Source organism: Rattus rattus, chromosome 1 (genome assembly GCF_011064425.1).
Source record: "Rattus rattus isolate New Zealand chromosome 1, Rrattus_CSIRO_v1, whole genome shotgun sequence".
NCBI classification, from domain to species: domain Eukaryota; kingdom Metazoa; phylum Chordata; class Mammalia; order Rodentia; family Muridae; genus Rattus; species Rattus rattus.
Window position 1 is genome coordinate 14,514,524 of NC_046154.1, and position 15,520 is coordinate 14,530,043.

Genomic DNA, 15,520 nt, shown 5'->3' on the forward strand with positions numbered 1-15,520 from the left:
GTAGCCCTAGCTGATCTGAGAGTGTATGTACTAGATCTGCCTGCTTCTTCTACTTGGGTGAATGAAAAAGTTATGTGCTTTCACTGGATTGTAAACATAGTTATGAACTCATCTCACCCAATTTTTGATTTTTTGTTTGTTTGCATTTAAGAATTGGGAGTTTGACAGAAAAAAGGGAGGGGGATTGGATAGGGGGCTTTTGTCTGGGAAACCGGGAAAGGGAATAACATTCAAAATGTAAATAAAAAATATCCAATAAAAAGAAAAAAGAATTGGGAGTTTGATTTTTTTCTGTTTTGTTTTTCTGTTTCTGTTTTTGTTTTAGATTTATTTATTTTATGCATGGGAATACACTGTTGCTCTTTTCAGACACACCAGAAGAGGGCATCTGATCCCATTACAGCCAGTTGTGGGCCACCGTGTGGTTGCTGGGAATTGAACTCAGGACCTCTGGAAGAGCAATCAGTGCACTTAACAACTGAGCCATCTATCTGGCCTCAGATTTTTATTTGTTGTTCAAAGCAGGGCTTTTATTTTGTAAATGAAATTAAGCTTACCTTTCTAACATCTGTGTATGAAGTACTCTTAACCTAGTTTAATTGAATATTTTCTATTCTTTCTCATCAGAAATTCTGTATCCACCCACCTAATGAGAGCAACAATTCACATTAATCCTCTGTTCTTTTAGGATCTACTGGCACACAATGTATAGGGAAATCGAGAAGTGCCTCTACACAGTCTTTGCTTCCATGTAGTTGGTCTTGAACTGACCAAGCTACCTCTTCTACCCCCAGAATGCTGGGATTAAAGGCATGTGCTACCATGCCCCTCCGAATTCTGATGTGAGATATAAAATGGAGTGTCTCCAGAGAACAGATCCCTATTCCCAGCTTGGATCTTACACACAACCCATTACCTCTGCCTCCCTATTGCTGAGATCAAAGGTATATACCCTTACACCTGGCTTCCTGTGGCAGGTTTTTCCTCCATGAATTTAAGTAGTTCTGGTTCTGCCTTTATGTCTCAGATGAGCTCATAGATCTCTTTCATTAGTTTGGCAAGTCTGGTTACAATTTCATAATTGATGATAGTTCCTGATGATGATAGTTCCTGAGAGGCATTACTCATTAGCCCTAAGTTTGATTTGTAGAATTATGAGATATATGTGGAAGTTTTTCTATGCTAAAAACTTTAAAACTTGTATTCTAATGCATATACATGTTGGAGTAGCATCAGCTTCACTCTGTAAAGGCTTCTCCAAGGTAGTCATCACCTCTCATAAATGTGTAATTTCGAAAGCATTCCTTTCAGATCTCACGGTGGAATTCCCTTGGAATTCTAAACATGCATCAACTGTATGATGCATGAACACTTATACATTTTTAATTTTTAAACTCTACAGACTGACATACATTATCTATTTTATGAGATGACTCTCAGGTAGCATGATTAAGCAGAAAATAGATTCTTTTTTCTCCATTAATATGTGTATTTATTCACTTTACAGACTGATGACAGTCCACCCCCCTCTTCCCAGTTGTATTCCCTCTATCTACACCCTCTCCCTTTTCCTCAGGGAAAGGAAGTCCTCCAAGGGGTATCCACTTTCAATGATATATCAATTCATAGCAGGACTAAATGCATCCTCTCCAACTGAGGCCAGACAAAGAAGCCCATCTATGAGAAAAGAATCCAAGACCCACAAACAGAGTCAGAGACAGCCATCTGCTCTGTTAGGGAACCCACATGAGGTATGAGTTAAATATCTGATACACATGTGTAACTGGTCTAAATCCATGAATACTCATTAGTTGATGGTTCAGTTTCTGTGAGCCCCTGTGGGCCCAGATTATTTGACTCTGTAGGTCTTCTGTGGTGTCCTGAACTTCTCCAACTCCCACAACCCTTCCTATCCCTCTTCAACAAGACTCCCTAAAGTCCACCCACTGTTTGGCTGTGGGTCTTTGCATCTGTTTCCATCAGTGCTAGACGAAGCTTCCCAGAAAACAGTGTTGCTTGGGTTATGTCTGCAATCATAACAGAATATAATCAATAGTTTTGGGGGTGGGTTCTTTCCCATGGGATGGGTTTCATCAATTAGTAGGCAATTTTCTCAATTTCTGCTTTATTTCTGAACTTGTAAGCAGGACAAATTTTGGGTCAAAGGTTTTGTGGATGGGTTAGTACCCCCCTCCCTCCACTAGAAGTCCTGCTTGACTACAGGAGGTTCTTTCTTCAAGAAACATATCACCCACTTCTAGAAGTCTCAGTTATGGTCACCCTGAAAGACTCCCAGTATTATGCCCTGTCCCTGCGCTCACTGCCTCCAATTTCTGTTCTCTCCTCACACTTCATCTATACCCCATTCCCTTCCCCACATCCTCTCCCACCCAGTTCTCTCCATCTACTTCAGATGTACATTTATTTCCCCTTCTGATTGAAATTCAAGCATCCTCCCTTGGGGGCTTCTTTGTTACTTAGCTTATTTGGGTCTGTGGATTGTAATTTTATGGCTAATATCCACTTATAACTGAGTATATACCATATGTGTCTTCTGTGTCTGGGTTACCTCACTCTGGAAGATGCTTTCTTGTTGGGTTATGTTGGCCCTTGTTGGCTCCAGCACAGGGCACAGGCACATGGAAAGGTGGAAGGGCACTTTTCCCATGCTCCTGTTAGGGCATCTGCTGGGATATAGGGAAGGGCCAAGGCATTGCTCCAGAGGTGGCAAAGCTCAGTATTATGTGTGGGAAATCTGGAGCTGGTTGGGGATCCCCAGACCTGTTAAGGGACCATGAGTGTGCTGACACATGGGCTTACAGGAGGGTCAAGCCACTGTGAGAGACAGCAAGACCAACTAACACTAGAGGTAATCACATGGTAAGAGGAAAGATCAAGGACCTAAGCAACAGAAACCAAGGACACTTGGAATCATCAGAACCCAATTCCCACACCACAACCAGCCCTGGATACTCCAACACACCTGAAAAGATTTGGATTCAAAATCACAACTCATGATGGTATTAGAGGACTTTAAGAAGGACATAACTCCCTCCCTTAAAGAAATACAGGACCACACAGGTAAACAGGTAGAAGCCTTTAAAGAGGAAACATGAAAATCCCTTAACGAATTATAGAAAAGCACAACCAAGCAGTGAAGGAATTGAACAAAACCATTCAGAATCTAAAAATGAAAATACAAACAATAAATAAATCACAAAGGGAGACAACCCTGGAAATAGAAAACCTAGGAAAGAGATCAGGAGTCACAGATGCAAGCATTACTAATAGAATACAAGAGATAGAAGAGAGAATCTCAGGGGCAGAAGATATCACAGAAAACATTGAAACAATAGTCAAAGAAAATACAAAATGTAAAAAGCTCCTAACCCAAAACATCCAGGAAATCCAGGACACAGCGAGAAGATCAAACCTAAGGATAATAGGTATAAAAGAGAGTAAAGATTCCTAAATTAAAGGGTCAGTAAATATCTTCAAACAAATTGTAGAAGAAAACTTCCCTAACCTAAAGAAGGAGATGCCCATGAACATTAAAGTAGCCTACAGAACTCCAAATAGATTGGACCAGAAAAGAAATTCCCCCAGTCACATAATAGTCAAAACACCAAATGCACAAAACAATGAAAGAAAATTGAAAGCAGCAAGGGAAAAGGTCAAGTAACATATAAAGGCAGACCTAACAGAGTTGCACCAGACTTCTCACCAGAGATGATGAAAGCCAGAAGATCTTGGGCAGATGTCATATAGAGGAATTAGAGAAAGGATTGAAAGAGCTAAAGGGGCTTGCAACCCCATAAGAAAAACAATGCCAACCAACCAGAGTTCCCAGAGACTAAAGCACTACCCAAAGACTATACATTGATTGACCCATGGCTTGAACTGCAGATGTAGCAGAGGATGGCCTTATTGGGCACCAATAGAAGGAGCAGCCCTTGGTTCTTCCAAGGTTGTACCCCCAGTATAGGGAATGTGGAGGGGGGTGGGAAGGGAGGATGGATGTGGAGGGGAACACCCTTATAGAAGGGGAGGAGGATGGGATAGGGGGCTTATATCCGGGAAACCAAGAAAGAGAACAACATTTGAAATGTAAATTTTAAAAAATACCCAATTAAAAAAAAGAAAAAGGAATTAAAAAAAGAATAAAACAAACAAACAAACAAACAAAAATGCCAGTCCAGGCTACTATATACAGCAAAACTCTCAATTAACATGCATGGATAAACCAAGATATTCCATTCCAAAACCAAATTTATACCATACATTTCAAAAAATCCAGCCCTACCAAAGATAATAGAAAACCCCAACACCAGGAGGGAAACTAGACCAGGGAAAAAGCAAGAAAGTAATCTAATTTTAACTAACCTCAAAGAAGATACTCCCATAAACATAATTTCACCTCTAACAACAAAAATAACAGGAAACAAGCATCACTATTTCTTAATATCTCTTAACATCAATGGACTCAATTCCCCAATAAAAAGAGGTAGACTAACAGACTGGATATGTAAAGAGGCATACAGGAAATGTACCTCAGGGACAAAGACAGACATTACCTTATAGCAAAAGGCTGGAAAACAAATTTCCAAGCAAACATTCCCAATGAACAAACTGGAGTAGCCATTTTAATGTTGAATAAAATCAACATTCAACCAAAACTTATCAAAAGAGATAAGGAAGTATACTTCATATTCATCAAAGTAAAAATCCACCAAGATGAACTCTCAATGCTGAATATCCATGCTCCAAATGCAAGGGCACCTACATTCATAAAAGAAACCTTACTAAAGCTCAAAGCACACATTGCACTTCTATCCAGAGGTAGTCCTTTCCTCCTGCCCTGCCCCCAAGGACAAACAGTCATTTATCTTCTCCTTTGTTCCCTCCCCTTCTCCTTTGTCTTCTATCTCCTGTCATTGCCTCTTATCCCTTGCACCTTGTCCCTCTGAAGCACATAGATCTCTATGTTGGGAACTTGGTCTGAGGGTGTCTTGGCCTGACACTGAGGATACCTACATAATAGTTCATCCCTCACTTCAGCCAGAGACATCTTTCATTTTCTATGGGAATTCCTCTAGAAAACTCATGGTTTTAAATTCTCAGGCTATTCATAGACTCTCATGAACATCCTGGTACATTTTTCTAAAAAGAAAATAGCCTGGCATGGAGGCACACATATTCAGTCTCAGCTCTCCAGACACTCTAGAGAGGAAAATTAGACCCATATCAAGTCAGTGAGACAGAGTTTCTTGGCACTAGGTCTAGACAAATTAGCCAGCCTGGATGTTAAAGAGATGAACTAAGGTGAGTAAGGAAACTGTGATAAGTTCCTTACTTATCATAGAGAACATCCTCTTCTCCACAGCCTGTTGTGAGTCACCTCAATATCTCCAAGAAGCCACACTACACATGAAGGTTGGGAGTCCCCCATGAGGATCTGTCCCAGGGAACCAGGGGATGGTGTTAGGACATATCTCTCTGCCTAAGTGAATCTCTTCTTAGCCAACATATAAACTGTTCTGGAAATAAGAAGAACTAGATAGCTTAAGGTCGCATATCCTTCTCATTTAATATCAGGTCTCTGCACATTCATATATCGCAAATAATGTCTTCCAGCAAAGGTTAAATACAAGGACATAGTTCCTGAACTGTGCCTGCCTTGGTGTTCACTTGATTCTCATTTTTCTTGGCTGCTGAGGAATCCTGTCCCCTCACCCCATCGTTCCCCATATCTAACTTAGCTGTTGTGATCTGAATGCATTACATATTAAATTGTTTTCAAAACGTTGAGCATTTTGTGAAGACCTGTCCTTTAGGTCCCATTTATAAGACCTGCTCCTGGGATGTAAGGAACTGCACAAATCTGATATTGACCTAATTATTGTGATGCGGAATAAAGAAACCAGACATAGGTATAGAAATGTTGGGAATGATTAGGATCTGTGTGCTGATAGAAATAGATTAGCAACTCAGAAAGTCAACACATTTATTGTATACAGTCAACAGAGGAGACAATCTCCTTATGGATAGGTGCCTGTATTGTAACACACTCAAAGTATGATAATTCTAGGGGCAAAAAGAGTGCTTGATACATTCTGGGATGCAACATCCATTCACCTGGTCAGAGGAAGATCTTGTCTATCTAATGTGTCTCAAACCTTTAGCTGATTGACATATCCATGCTCCTTTCAGCAAGGGACATTCACTTAAGGTTTCATCAATCCCCAATAATAAGCTTCCATTTTTCTATTCCACAATCAACTTTGAAGTGGATCCCATTTAAAATGGCAACATTGGGTCTTCAGATCATAAACATAGTGCCCATCACACCTAAAGCATGGCATTGTAGCAAAGGAGACCTCCTTAGGCTGTCTTTCGGCCCTGAGTATATCGAGGAGCTCAGGACCAAAATTTTTTAATCTGTTTGTTAGTATTACTCCTCTGTTATCATAGCACTCCAGGGGAGCAGGGTATACCTCATTGGTCAGCTGACTCAACTTGCCTGTGTGGTGTAGAAGTTGTTTCAGGGAACGCAGAGAGAAATTATTATCATAGAAATTGACATCTGTGAGTTGGGAACACTGGCTTAGGGCAGGCAGCAGGTCATTGAGCTGAGACTCCTTCATTTCACAGGACTTCAGGTTCAGGCATTCCAGGGTATGTCTAACTCTCTCAAGGAGAAACCCAAGAGGCGCAAGGAGTAACTTGGGTAAAGACAGACTAAGGTACAGACGTTTGAGCTCAAAAATATTCTGGCAATAGGGCAGGTAATCCAAGTCTGACTGTGAGAGTTGACAGTTAATGATACAGAGTGTCTCCAAGGGCTTCTTCAGGCACCTGGGGAGAGAACAAATAATTGTTTCCTGGCAAATCGTGTTGAAGAGAGTTGATAGGATTGGCAGTTAAGCAGATGCCACTTCTCCCAAACTCATTCTGACTATATATTGAGGTCGACCCACAGCGCATGGCTTTCTCTTGATTGTTTATACAACTCACAGCATTCTAGTTTGAGGCCTGTAGAGATCACCATAGGCATAATTGAGTGTCTGGCAGGAAACCACAGCAGTGGATATATCAGGCCAACATGGTGCACATAGGAAGGACTACCTACCCCAAACAAAATTCAACAACTTCCTAGTGCTATTTTTAAAAGTTCTCAGAGGTTTTGTTCCTCCAAAGTCCATGTTCAATTGTCTTTACCTTGAAATCCAGTGTCACAAATTTCTCATCTACTCAACCTGTTTTTGGACTCAAAACTTTTCACACATGAGCAATAAGAGGTACGCTTATGCCTGGTCATACATATCTTATTACAGTGCTCATGTGGTCAGATATGCTGTGTCTTAGAAGACGAGGTGCATGGTGGCCAGACCATCATGGACTCTCTAGCTTGCAAACAAAATAAAACAAAGAAAAACTAAACAAAAGCAAGGAAAGAGAAAAGCAAAGAGAAGTTTTCTCTAGTCTAATGGACCCTTTCAGTCCTTCCTTACCTGAGGAATTCTTTCAGGTTGCCATCTATAAAAGAGACATCATTTATATTGAATTCTTGGAGACAGTGAAATGTGGGAAGTTGAGAAATCAATGTGATTGCTTTCTCCTCCTCATTCTCTTCACCAAAACCAATGGAACCTCTGAGGTGATCTAGACTAAGTCTGAGAAGATTGTTCATTTGTCTCAGGTAGGGATTAAGGAGATCCAACTCATTTATGAAGAAAAAGCTTAGTTTCAGTTCTTGTATACAGTCTGCACGAATAGTATTGAAGATTTCTATGAGTGTGTCCTTAGTTAAGCCCTGAATCTCCAGCTTTCTACAGCATAGGTGAATGGAATCTTTTCTCTGTTGGGCCCACTGCAACAAGTATATAGTAGATTCATCAACTCTGCCCTCCGCGAGTTGGAGTGGAGTCATAACCTTTAATTCTTTTTTCACCTCACACTCAGGACTGTTCTCCACTGGCTGCTTCTGTGTCGTGGACTCTGGTGAGCCTTTATCTTCATGGGATCCAGACCATATTCCACACACATCATGTTGTGTATCCCTCCATTTGATCCCTCTGAGTTTGCACCTACTGTGGGAGAAATGAGTATAATTCTCAGAAGGTAAGAGAGGATATGTCTTACAGTAGGATTCTCTTCCACATCTTACACTTCAGCTGTTTCTTCTAAAACTTTGCTTTTTCCTTTGCCTAGAATCAAACCCCAAGCTTCATGCTGAGTAAATGAACAGTGTTCTTTGCAAAAAGGGGCATCTTTAGCCCTTTCTTACTTCCCTTCATTCCAGGCCCCTTAATCCCAAACCTCATTTCACTTGTACATTTGAGGGATGCAGGAAAAGGCCCATTCCTCACTGAGTACACTACTCTTTTCTATTTTCCTACATTAGCCATTATTTGCCCAGATAGTGGAGACTGAGCCCAAGCTTCTACACTATTCCAAGCCTTGATATCCAGTGGATACTATGTGATGAAGAAAAAATTGAAGATCAGAAGCCTCTGATCCATGATTGGACAAATATTCTCTGTTTCTAGTCGCTCCTTCTCAGCATTCAGAACCTTCCTCCAATCCCAGTTGATCTTGCCTACCTGGAGCGAACCTTTTGTGAAATCAGTATATCTAGCCCCTCAAGCACAGCCTTCAAAGTGTCCAGGTTAAGGTTATTTATATTCATTCCTACAGAAAGGTATGGAAAGGGCCACACAGGTATCATGGCTGTCAAGATCTTTGTACGTCCATCAATGAAGGCCTCCTCAAACATCACTGGGAACATCATATTGGGCAGGTCTTTGAGAGCAGAAATGGCCAAGGCCTCCTCCCTCAGTAACCTCTGTCTTGCCAGCTTCAGGAGGTTGGGCGGGGAGTAGACATTCTGTGTGACTTCTCTTAAAGAGCGGGGCTAGGGAAGCAGGGAAAAATATGCCATTAATGACAAGAAACTTAGGAAGCCCTTCTGCCCACACAGGGAAGTGTGAGGACTAGATCACTACTGATGAGGATGAAGAACCCAGTCTACCAATTTGAGCACCCTCAGTTTTTTGTTTTCTGTTTTTGTTGTTGTTGTTGTTCTTTGAGACAAGGTCTTTATAGAACTTCCTATATCCTTGACTGTCCTGAAACTTGCTTTATAGACCACACTTACCTGAACCCCACAGAGATTTGTCTACCTATGCCTCCCCAAGGGTTAGGTTAAATGTGTATTCCACCAGTGCACAGCCTATGCCACCATAGGGATTGTCTAATCCATAACTGTTTGGTCTGGCCTTTGTTGGTTTTGAAGACATAATTCTCTCTGGTGGTGTGAGGCTTCTTAAAGTAGCCCAGTTCACAAAGACCACATCTGATTTCAGCCACAGCCGGTGTGAACACATCCCATCCCACTAGGAAGGGATAACCCGGAACGCTGAAGGCTCAGTCAGTTGTTTGATGATGAGTACATTGTGCTTAGCTCTCCAGACCCTCAAAGAAATCAAAGGAAAACAGTTCCCAAACTATCCACACTCTCTATTTATCCAGCTACACTATGTGGAACAGGTCATGAGGTCTTCCCATCGTTAGTTATTGACATCAATCTTTGATTATCACCTGTACAGCCCTTTTGAATGTGTTGAGAAACAACACAAGCTTGTGCTAAAAAGAGTGGGAAAGAAACACTAAAGTCAGTACATCTTCAGTAGCCATTGGCTTCATCTGGAACTCTTCAGAAAACATCCAGAAAGAAGAGACTATGAAGTGGAAATTATCATTCACATGGTGAAAACAGGAGGGTCAGGAGGGTCATTAGCTCACAATTGGTTATTTCTACAGCAGCACCAGAACAGATCACCTGTGACCTGCAGAAACTAATAAAAAACAAAAACAAAAACAAAAACAAAAAGAAAGAAAAAAAAGGAGGAGCAGAAATTTTAATTTCAAGTCATATTTAGATTTTTCATTTGAACAGTTAATAAAAAAAGGCTAGCTTCTTCCTGAAAATCTGAATACAACCCGGGTTCTTTGAAAAGAATAGACCATGTATCGATCAGCAGATGGAAATATCTTCTTTGTTTTTGTTTATCGGTTTGTTTTGTTTTGCTTCTTTTAGACATGGTCTTATACATGACTGCTTTGAAACTTGCTATATAAATTAGGCTGACATCAAATTTAGAGACCATCCATCCAGTCTTTGCCTTCCTGTTGCAGTCAAGGGTGGGTATGGGAGGAGAGGAAGAAGTGAACTGTGATTAGGTTAGAGTCTATTAAATACACACACACTGGTACAAACACACATACACATACAGAAATACATGTACATATACATATTACTACATACACACACACATATATATATACATATATATACATATATATACACACACATATATACATATATATACACACACACATATATATATACACACACTATATATATATATATATATATATATATATATATATATATATATGCAGGTTTCTCCTTCAAGTTAGAAGACATTCTGAGTTTCATGAAAATAAGAGACTATGTATCAGTGAGCAGATGCAAATACTATTTGATTTTTTTTTGTATTTTGTTTGTTTCCTTGTTTTGCCTGAATTATTTAGTTACGTATGTATGGATGTATGTATTTAATGTAAATGAGTATATTGTCCCTGTTTTCAGACACACCTGAAGAGGGCATTAGATTCCATTATAGATGGTTGTGAGCCACCATGTAATTATAGGGAATTGAATACAGGACCTCTGGAAGAGCACTCAGTGTTCTTAACCCCTGAGCCATCTCTCCAGCCCCTTGTGTTTTGCCTTTTTTAAAAGACAAATAATACTCGGCACTCATAGCCTCCCTCTGCCTTCCTCTTGCTGGGATTAAAAGCACACCAAAGAATGCTAGGCTTAAAGTGACATAAAGATCAGTAGTGAAGGCACTTACGTAATTCACATCTGACATTGCAGCTCAGAGTGCCTTGAATGCAAGGTCACCCTGACATTCTTAGAAAGACTGTCTCAGAAGAAAAAAAAACAAACAAAAACAAATCTAAATAAAACAAAAGTCCCACAGGAACCATAGAGAACCAATCAATAATTAGATGTAACTGAGAACACACTTGGATATTCTTGTTAAGCAGCTCTCAGATGATTGAGGTAGGAGAATCTCTGAGTTTCAGAGGTAAGGCAAGTTTTTTTTTAAAATTTACATTCTAGCCATTGCCCCTTCCCCTCCCAAAGTTCCTAATCTAATTTCTCCTCCCCCTTGTCTTCCAGAGGGTGCCCCCTTTCCATCACACCCCTCCCCAACCCCAGGCATCCCTTTTTTTCTAGCGCCTCGAGTCTCTCTAGGATTAGGTGTATCTTCTTTCTCTGAAGCCATCTGCCGTAAATACGTTCTGGGGGCTTTGGACCAGCCTCTATGCTGCCTGATTGGGTGGTTCAGTTTCTAGGAGCTCCCAGGTATCCAGGTTAGCTGAGACTGGTGGTCTTACTATGGGGTCACCATCTCCTTCAGTTTCTTCAATCTCCCCCCACCCCGAATTCAATCATAGAAGAATCTCAAATGGCTAAGAAGCACTTTAAAAAAAAATGTTCAAAGTCCTTAGTCATCAGGGAAATGCAAATCAAAATGACCTTGAGATTCCACCTTAAAAAATCAGAATGGCTAACATCAAAAATTTGGGTGACAGCAAACGCTGGTGAGGATGTGGAGAAAGAGGAACACTCTTCCATTGTTGGTGGGATTGCAAACTGGTGCATCTGGAACTTAATCTGGTTGTTCCTCAGAAAATTAGAAACACAACTATCTGACAAGCCAGCTATACTACTCCTGGGCATATACCCAGAAGATGCCCACCATACCACAAGGACACATCCTCCATTACCTTCACAGCAGCCTTATTTGTAATAGCCAGAAGCCACAAACCACCCAGATAGTACTCAATGGCTGAATGGATACAGAAAATGTAGCTAATTTACATAATAGAATACTATTCAGCTATTAAAAATGAAGACATCATGAATTTTGCAGGTGAATGGATGGAACTAGAAAATATTCTGAGAGAGGTAACGCACACCCAAAATGACATACATGGTATGTACTAAGTGATAAGTGGATATAAGCCAAAAAGTACAGAATACCTAGGATACAGGCCAGGCAATCTTATGTAGAGAGAAGTCATGTCAAAAAAGAATAACCAGCAAGTAAAACATTATATGAATAAAATTTCAAGCAAGGACAAGACTAGACTAGATTGCATGAGATGAGGTATCCTTGTGGAACTGAGGGACTTACTTGAGTTGGACATTGTTGACAGAGCATCATAATCAGGTCCGGAAAGTCTGCGACTCCAAACTCCAAGAGACTGAGAGTTTCTCTGCCTGCTGTAACTCTTTATATATCTTTCAGCTGAACCCTTCCTTTGTAGCCACACCCTTCCAGCCAAAGTCTGCCTCTGATTCAAAAGCAGCTTCAGTCCAGTCCTCTTGGCAGGCAGACATGAGGTAGGAATCCCCAGTCTGTAGGTCAATACTGAACAAAACACCAGGCTTGACAACTAGCCTCAGTAGAGGCCACAGAAGCAGCAAGCTGGCGTGGGAACCTCAGGAGCAATTTTTGGCAAGTTTCTTTCAAAAGCAGTATTATCACAAGTTGAGCTCAACATTGCTATAAGGCAATCCAATACATGGGTGCTGTTAGTGAAAAGCAGAGAGGCAGAGCAAACCAAACCAACGCTCAGTGATGGTCTCCCACTGTCTGTGGGGTCCTATTTACTCCTTGATCAAGCATCCTTTACATGTCTGCTTTATCAAAACATTCTTTCACCTGTGTCTGCTTTAGGTAAACATTCTTTCCTGTGTCTGCTCCAATAAAACTTCTTTTCACCTGGGATTACTTCAAGAAAACATTCTTTCACATGTCAGCTTTAACAAGACAACGTTTCATCTGTGTGCCCCAGCAAAACATCATTTGATATACCTAACTTTCCAAAGGAACTACAAGTTTCCACTACACTAGGGAGGTAGAGGCAGGGAGATCTCTGAGTCGAAGGCCAGCATTTTTTACAAAGCAAGTTCTAGGACAGCCAGCACTACACAAATAAACTGTCAAAAGAAAGGAAGGAAGAGAAAGGAAGGAAGAAAAAGAAAGGAAGAAGGAAGAGAAAGGAAGGAAGAAGGAAGAGAAAGGAAGGAAGAAGGAAGAGAAAGGAAGGAAGAAGGAAGAGAAAGGAAGGAAGAAAGAGAAAGAGAAGAAGGAAGGAAGAAGGAGAGAAAGGAAGGAAGAAGGAAGAAGGAAGAGAAAGGAAGGAAGAAGGGAAGAAGGGAGAGAAAGGAAGGAAGAAGGAAGGGAAAGGAAGGAAGAAGGAAGAGAAAGGAAGGAAGAAGGAAGAGAAAGGAAGGAAGAAGGAAGAGAAAGGAAGGAAGAAGGGAGAGAAAGGAAGGAAGAAGGGAGAGAAAGGAAGGAAGAAGGGAGAGAAAGGAAGGAAGAAGGGAGAGAAAGGAAGGAAGAAGGAAGAGAAAGGAAGGAAGAAGGAAGGGAAAGAAAGAAAGAAGGAAGAGAAAGGAAGGAAGAAAGGAAGAACCAAAAACCAAAATAAGCCAAAATAAAACAATATTTTTAACTGAAAAGCGTCTGTGAATACTTAATCACAAGATTGCTTTAGTTGGCTGTGCATAAATAAAATACTGCTTAGAAATCATCTTCAATTTAATTTTAGTACACACATCTGTATATATACATTTATTTATTTCTTCCTTAAATTGCTGGGGTAATGATCTCATTTATCACACTTTAAAATTTTCTTATTTCTAATCATATGTATGTGTGTGTGTCTTTTGTGAGAAATGTTCACATGGATGAAACTTCTCAGAGGCCAGAGGAGTTGGATCCCTCTGGATCTGGAGTTTTATGGTTGGGAGCTACCCGATATGGGTGCTGGGAATTTTAGTTGGGTCCTCTGAACAATCAGTCTGTGCTCTAAACACCTGAGCCACCTTTCATGCCACAGATAGTAAGCTGTAGTCACACTCTGTAGACATGACTGGCTTGGGAGTCCCTATACAGACTAGGTTGGCCCTGAACACAGAGATTAGCCTAGCTCTGCTCCTGGAGCACTGAAATGATCACACAGACACGCTTGACTAAGAATTTGTTTGTTTGCCCAGAAGATGTGACAACACCATTTATACCTCCTGTTGTGATAAGTGTAAGGCAACATCCTGCCTCAAATCCCATCATGTTTTTAAAAGAGCATCTGACCATGTAGTTCTGGCTTTTTGAACCTTTGTATGTAGACCAGGTTGGCCATAAACTCCAAGATCAGCCTGCCTGTCTCCAAAATACTGAGACTAAAGGTGTGTTTGACCATACCTGGTTCAGCTTAAATTATTGACATCCATTGCTTAGTTTCCTGGCTGGTTTCTTCTGAGACATCCTCTTTTCACTGAGAGTCATGTCTCTAGCCATAACATAAATTTGAAATTGTTTTAGAGGAAACATAAGCCTTCCGTATGTGTGAGTCAATCAGTAAAAGCTGAGAAATTTCTGTGAGACTGTTTAAACCTTGAAGAAATATTGTCTTTTTTCGAATGTCTGCACTTGTTGCTATGGGAGAACATGAAGCTATGCTCATCTTGGTCCTAAGACGCTCCTGGCAAACCTGCAGTTCTTTCTTTTGCTTATGGTTAGCCATGGTCAAAAGCCACTGAGATTTGTGTGGGTCGTCTGCTCTCACGAACAGCAAGGGCAAGGTAACTTTGGTAGCTTGAACATTTCCCATCCCCAATTAGACTTTTATGATGTTTGACTAAAATAAGTAGAGTGAGCTGGCTAGCCAGCTGTCAGTCTTCCCTGACAGGCTGTACCCCTCTGCTCCTTCAGAAATGAAGGCTTAGCATCTTGGTGAGCTTCTCTCTCTCTACTGTGGCACCTAGGACCAACATCAGTCAACACTATCTGGGGACTGCATCCCCAGAACTGGTGTTCACAATACATGCAAGCCATCCTCCTGCCTCAGCCCTCTTGAGTAGCTAACACAGCTGAAGGATGATACAACACCCAACGCAGATATATATTCCTGGAGAGAATGCAGTTGTGACAATTTGTTTGTCACAGAGTCCTTAGAGGACATTTTTAGGAGATTCTGTGAGCATGTCTGTGGCCAGGAACAGAATAACGCCAATGTGACACAAATACTCAGAACAGTGTGCATCACATGTGAAGAAAGCTCAGCCAGGTGTGTTGGTTTACAACAGTCATCCTATCAAATGGAATGCTGAGGCAGGAGGAGTGCTGGGAATAGGGTTTCAGATCAACCTTAGCTACAGATCAAGACCTTGTCCAAAAGTGCAGAAGAACGTCGGGTGGGTTGTGGTAAGGGGGTGGGTGTGGATGGGGGAACACCCATATGGGGAGGGGAAGGGGATGGGGGCTTATGGACAGGAAACCGGGAAAGGGAATAACATTTGAAATGTAAGTAAAAAATACATCTATTAAAAATAAAAAATTAGTACATAAGTAGTTACCAAATTAATGAATAA

General features: G+C 40.9%; 1 protein-coding gene across 1 annotated transcript; it reads right to left on the reverse strand.

Moving 5' to 3' along the window:
- Positions 1-5,978: 5,978 nt before the first annotated feature.
- Positions 5,979-12,326, reverse strand: LOC116886316 (oogenesin-3-like). The gene is made up of 4 exons (XM_032887762.1): positions 12,276-12,326; positions 8,604-8,914; positions 7,512-8,090; positions 5,979-6,855 (listed from the first exon to the last, which is right to left on the reverse strand). Exons 1-4 carry the CDS (start codon positions 12,303-12,305, stop codon positions 6,276-6,278), a joined length of 1,500 nt encoding a protein of 499 aa, XP_032743653.1. The 5' UTR covers positions 12,306-12,326; the 3' UTR covers positions 5,979-6,275.
- Between the last annotated feature and the right edge of the window lie 3,194 nt (positions 12,327-15,520).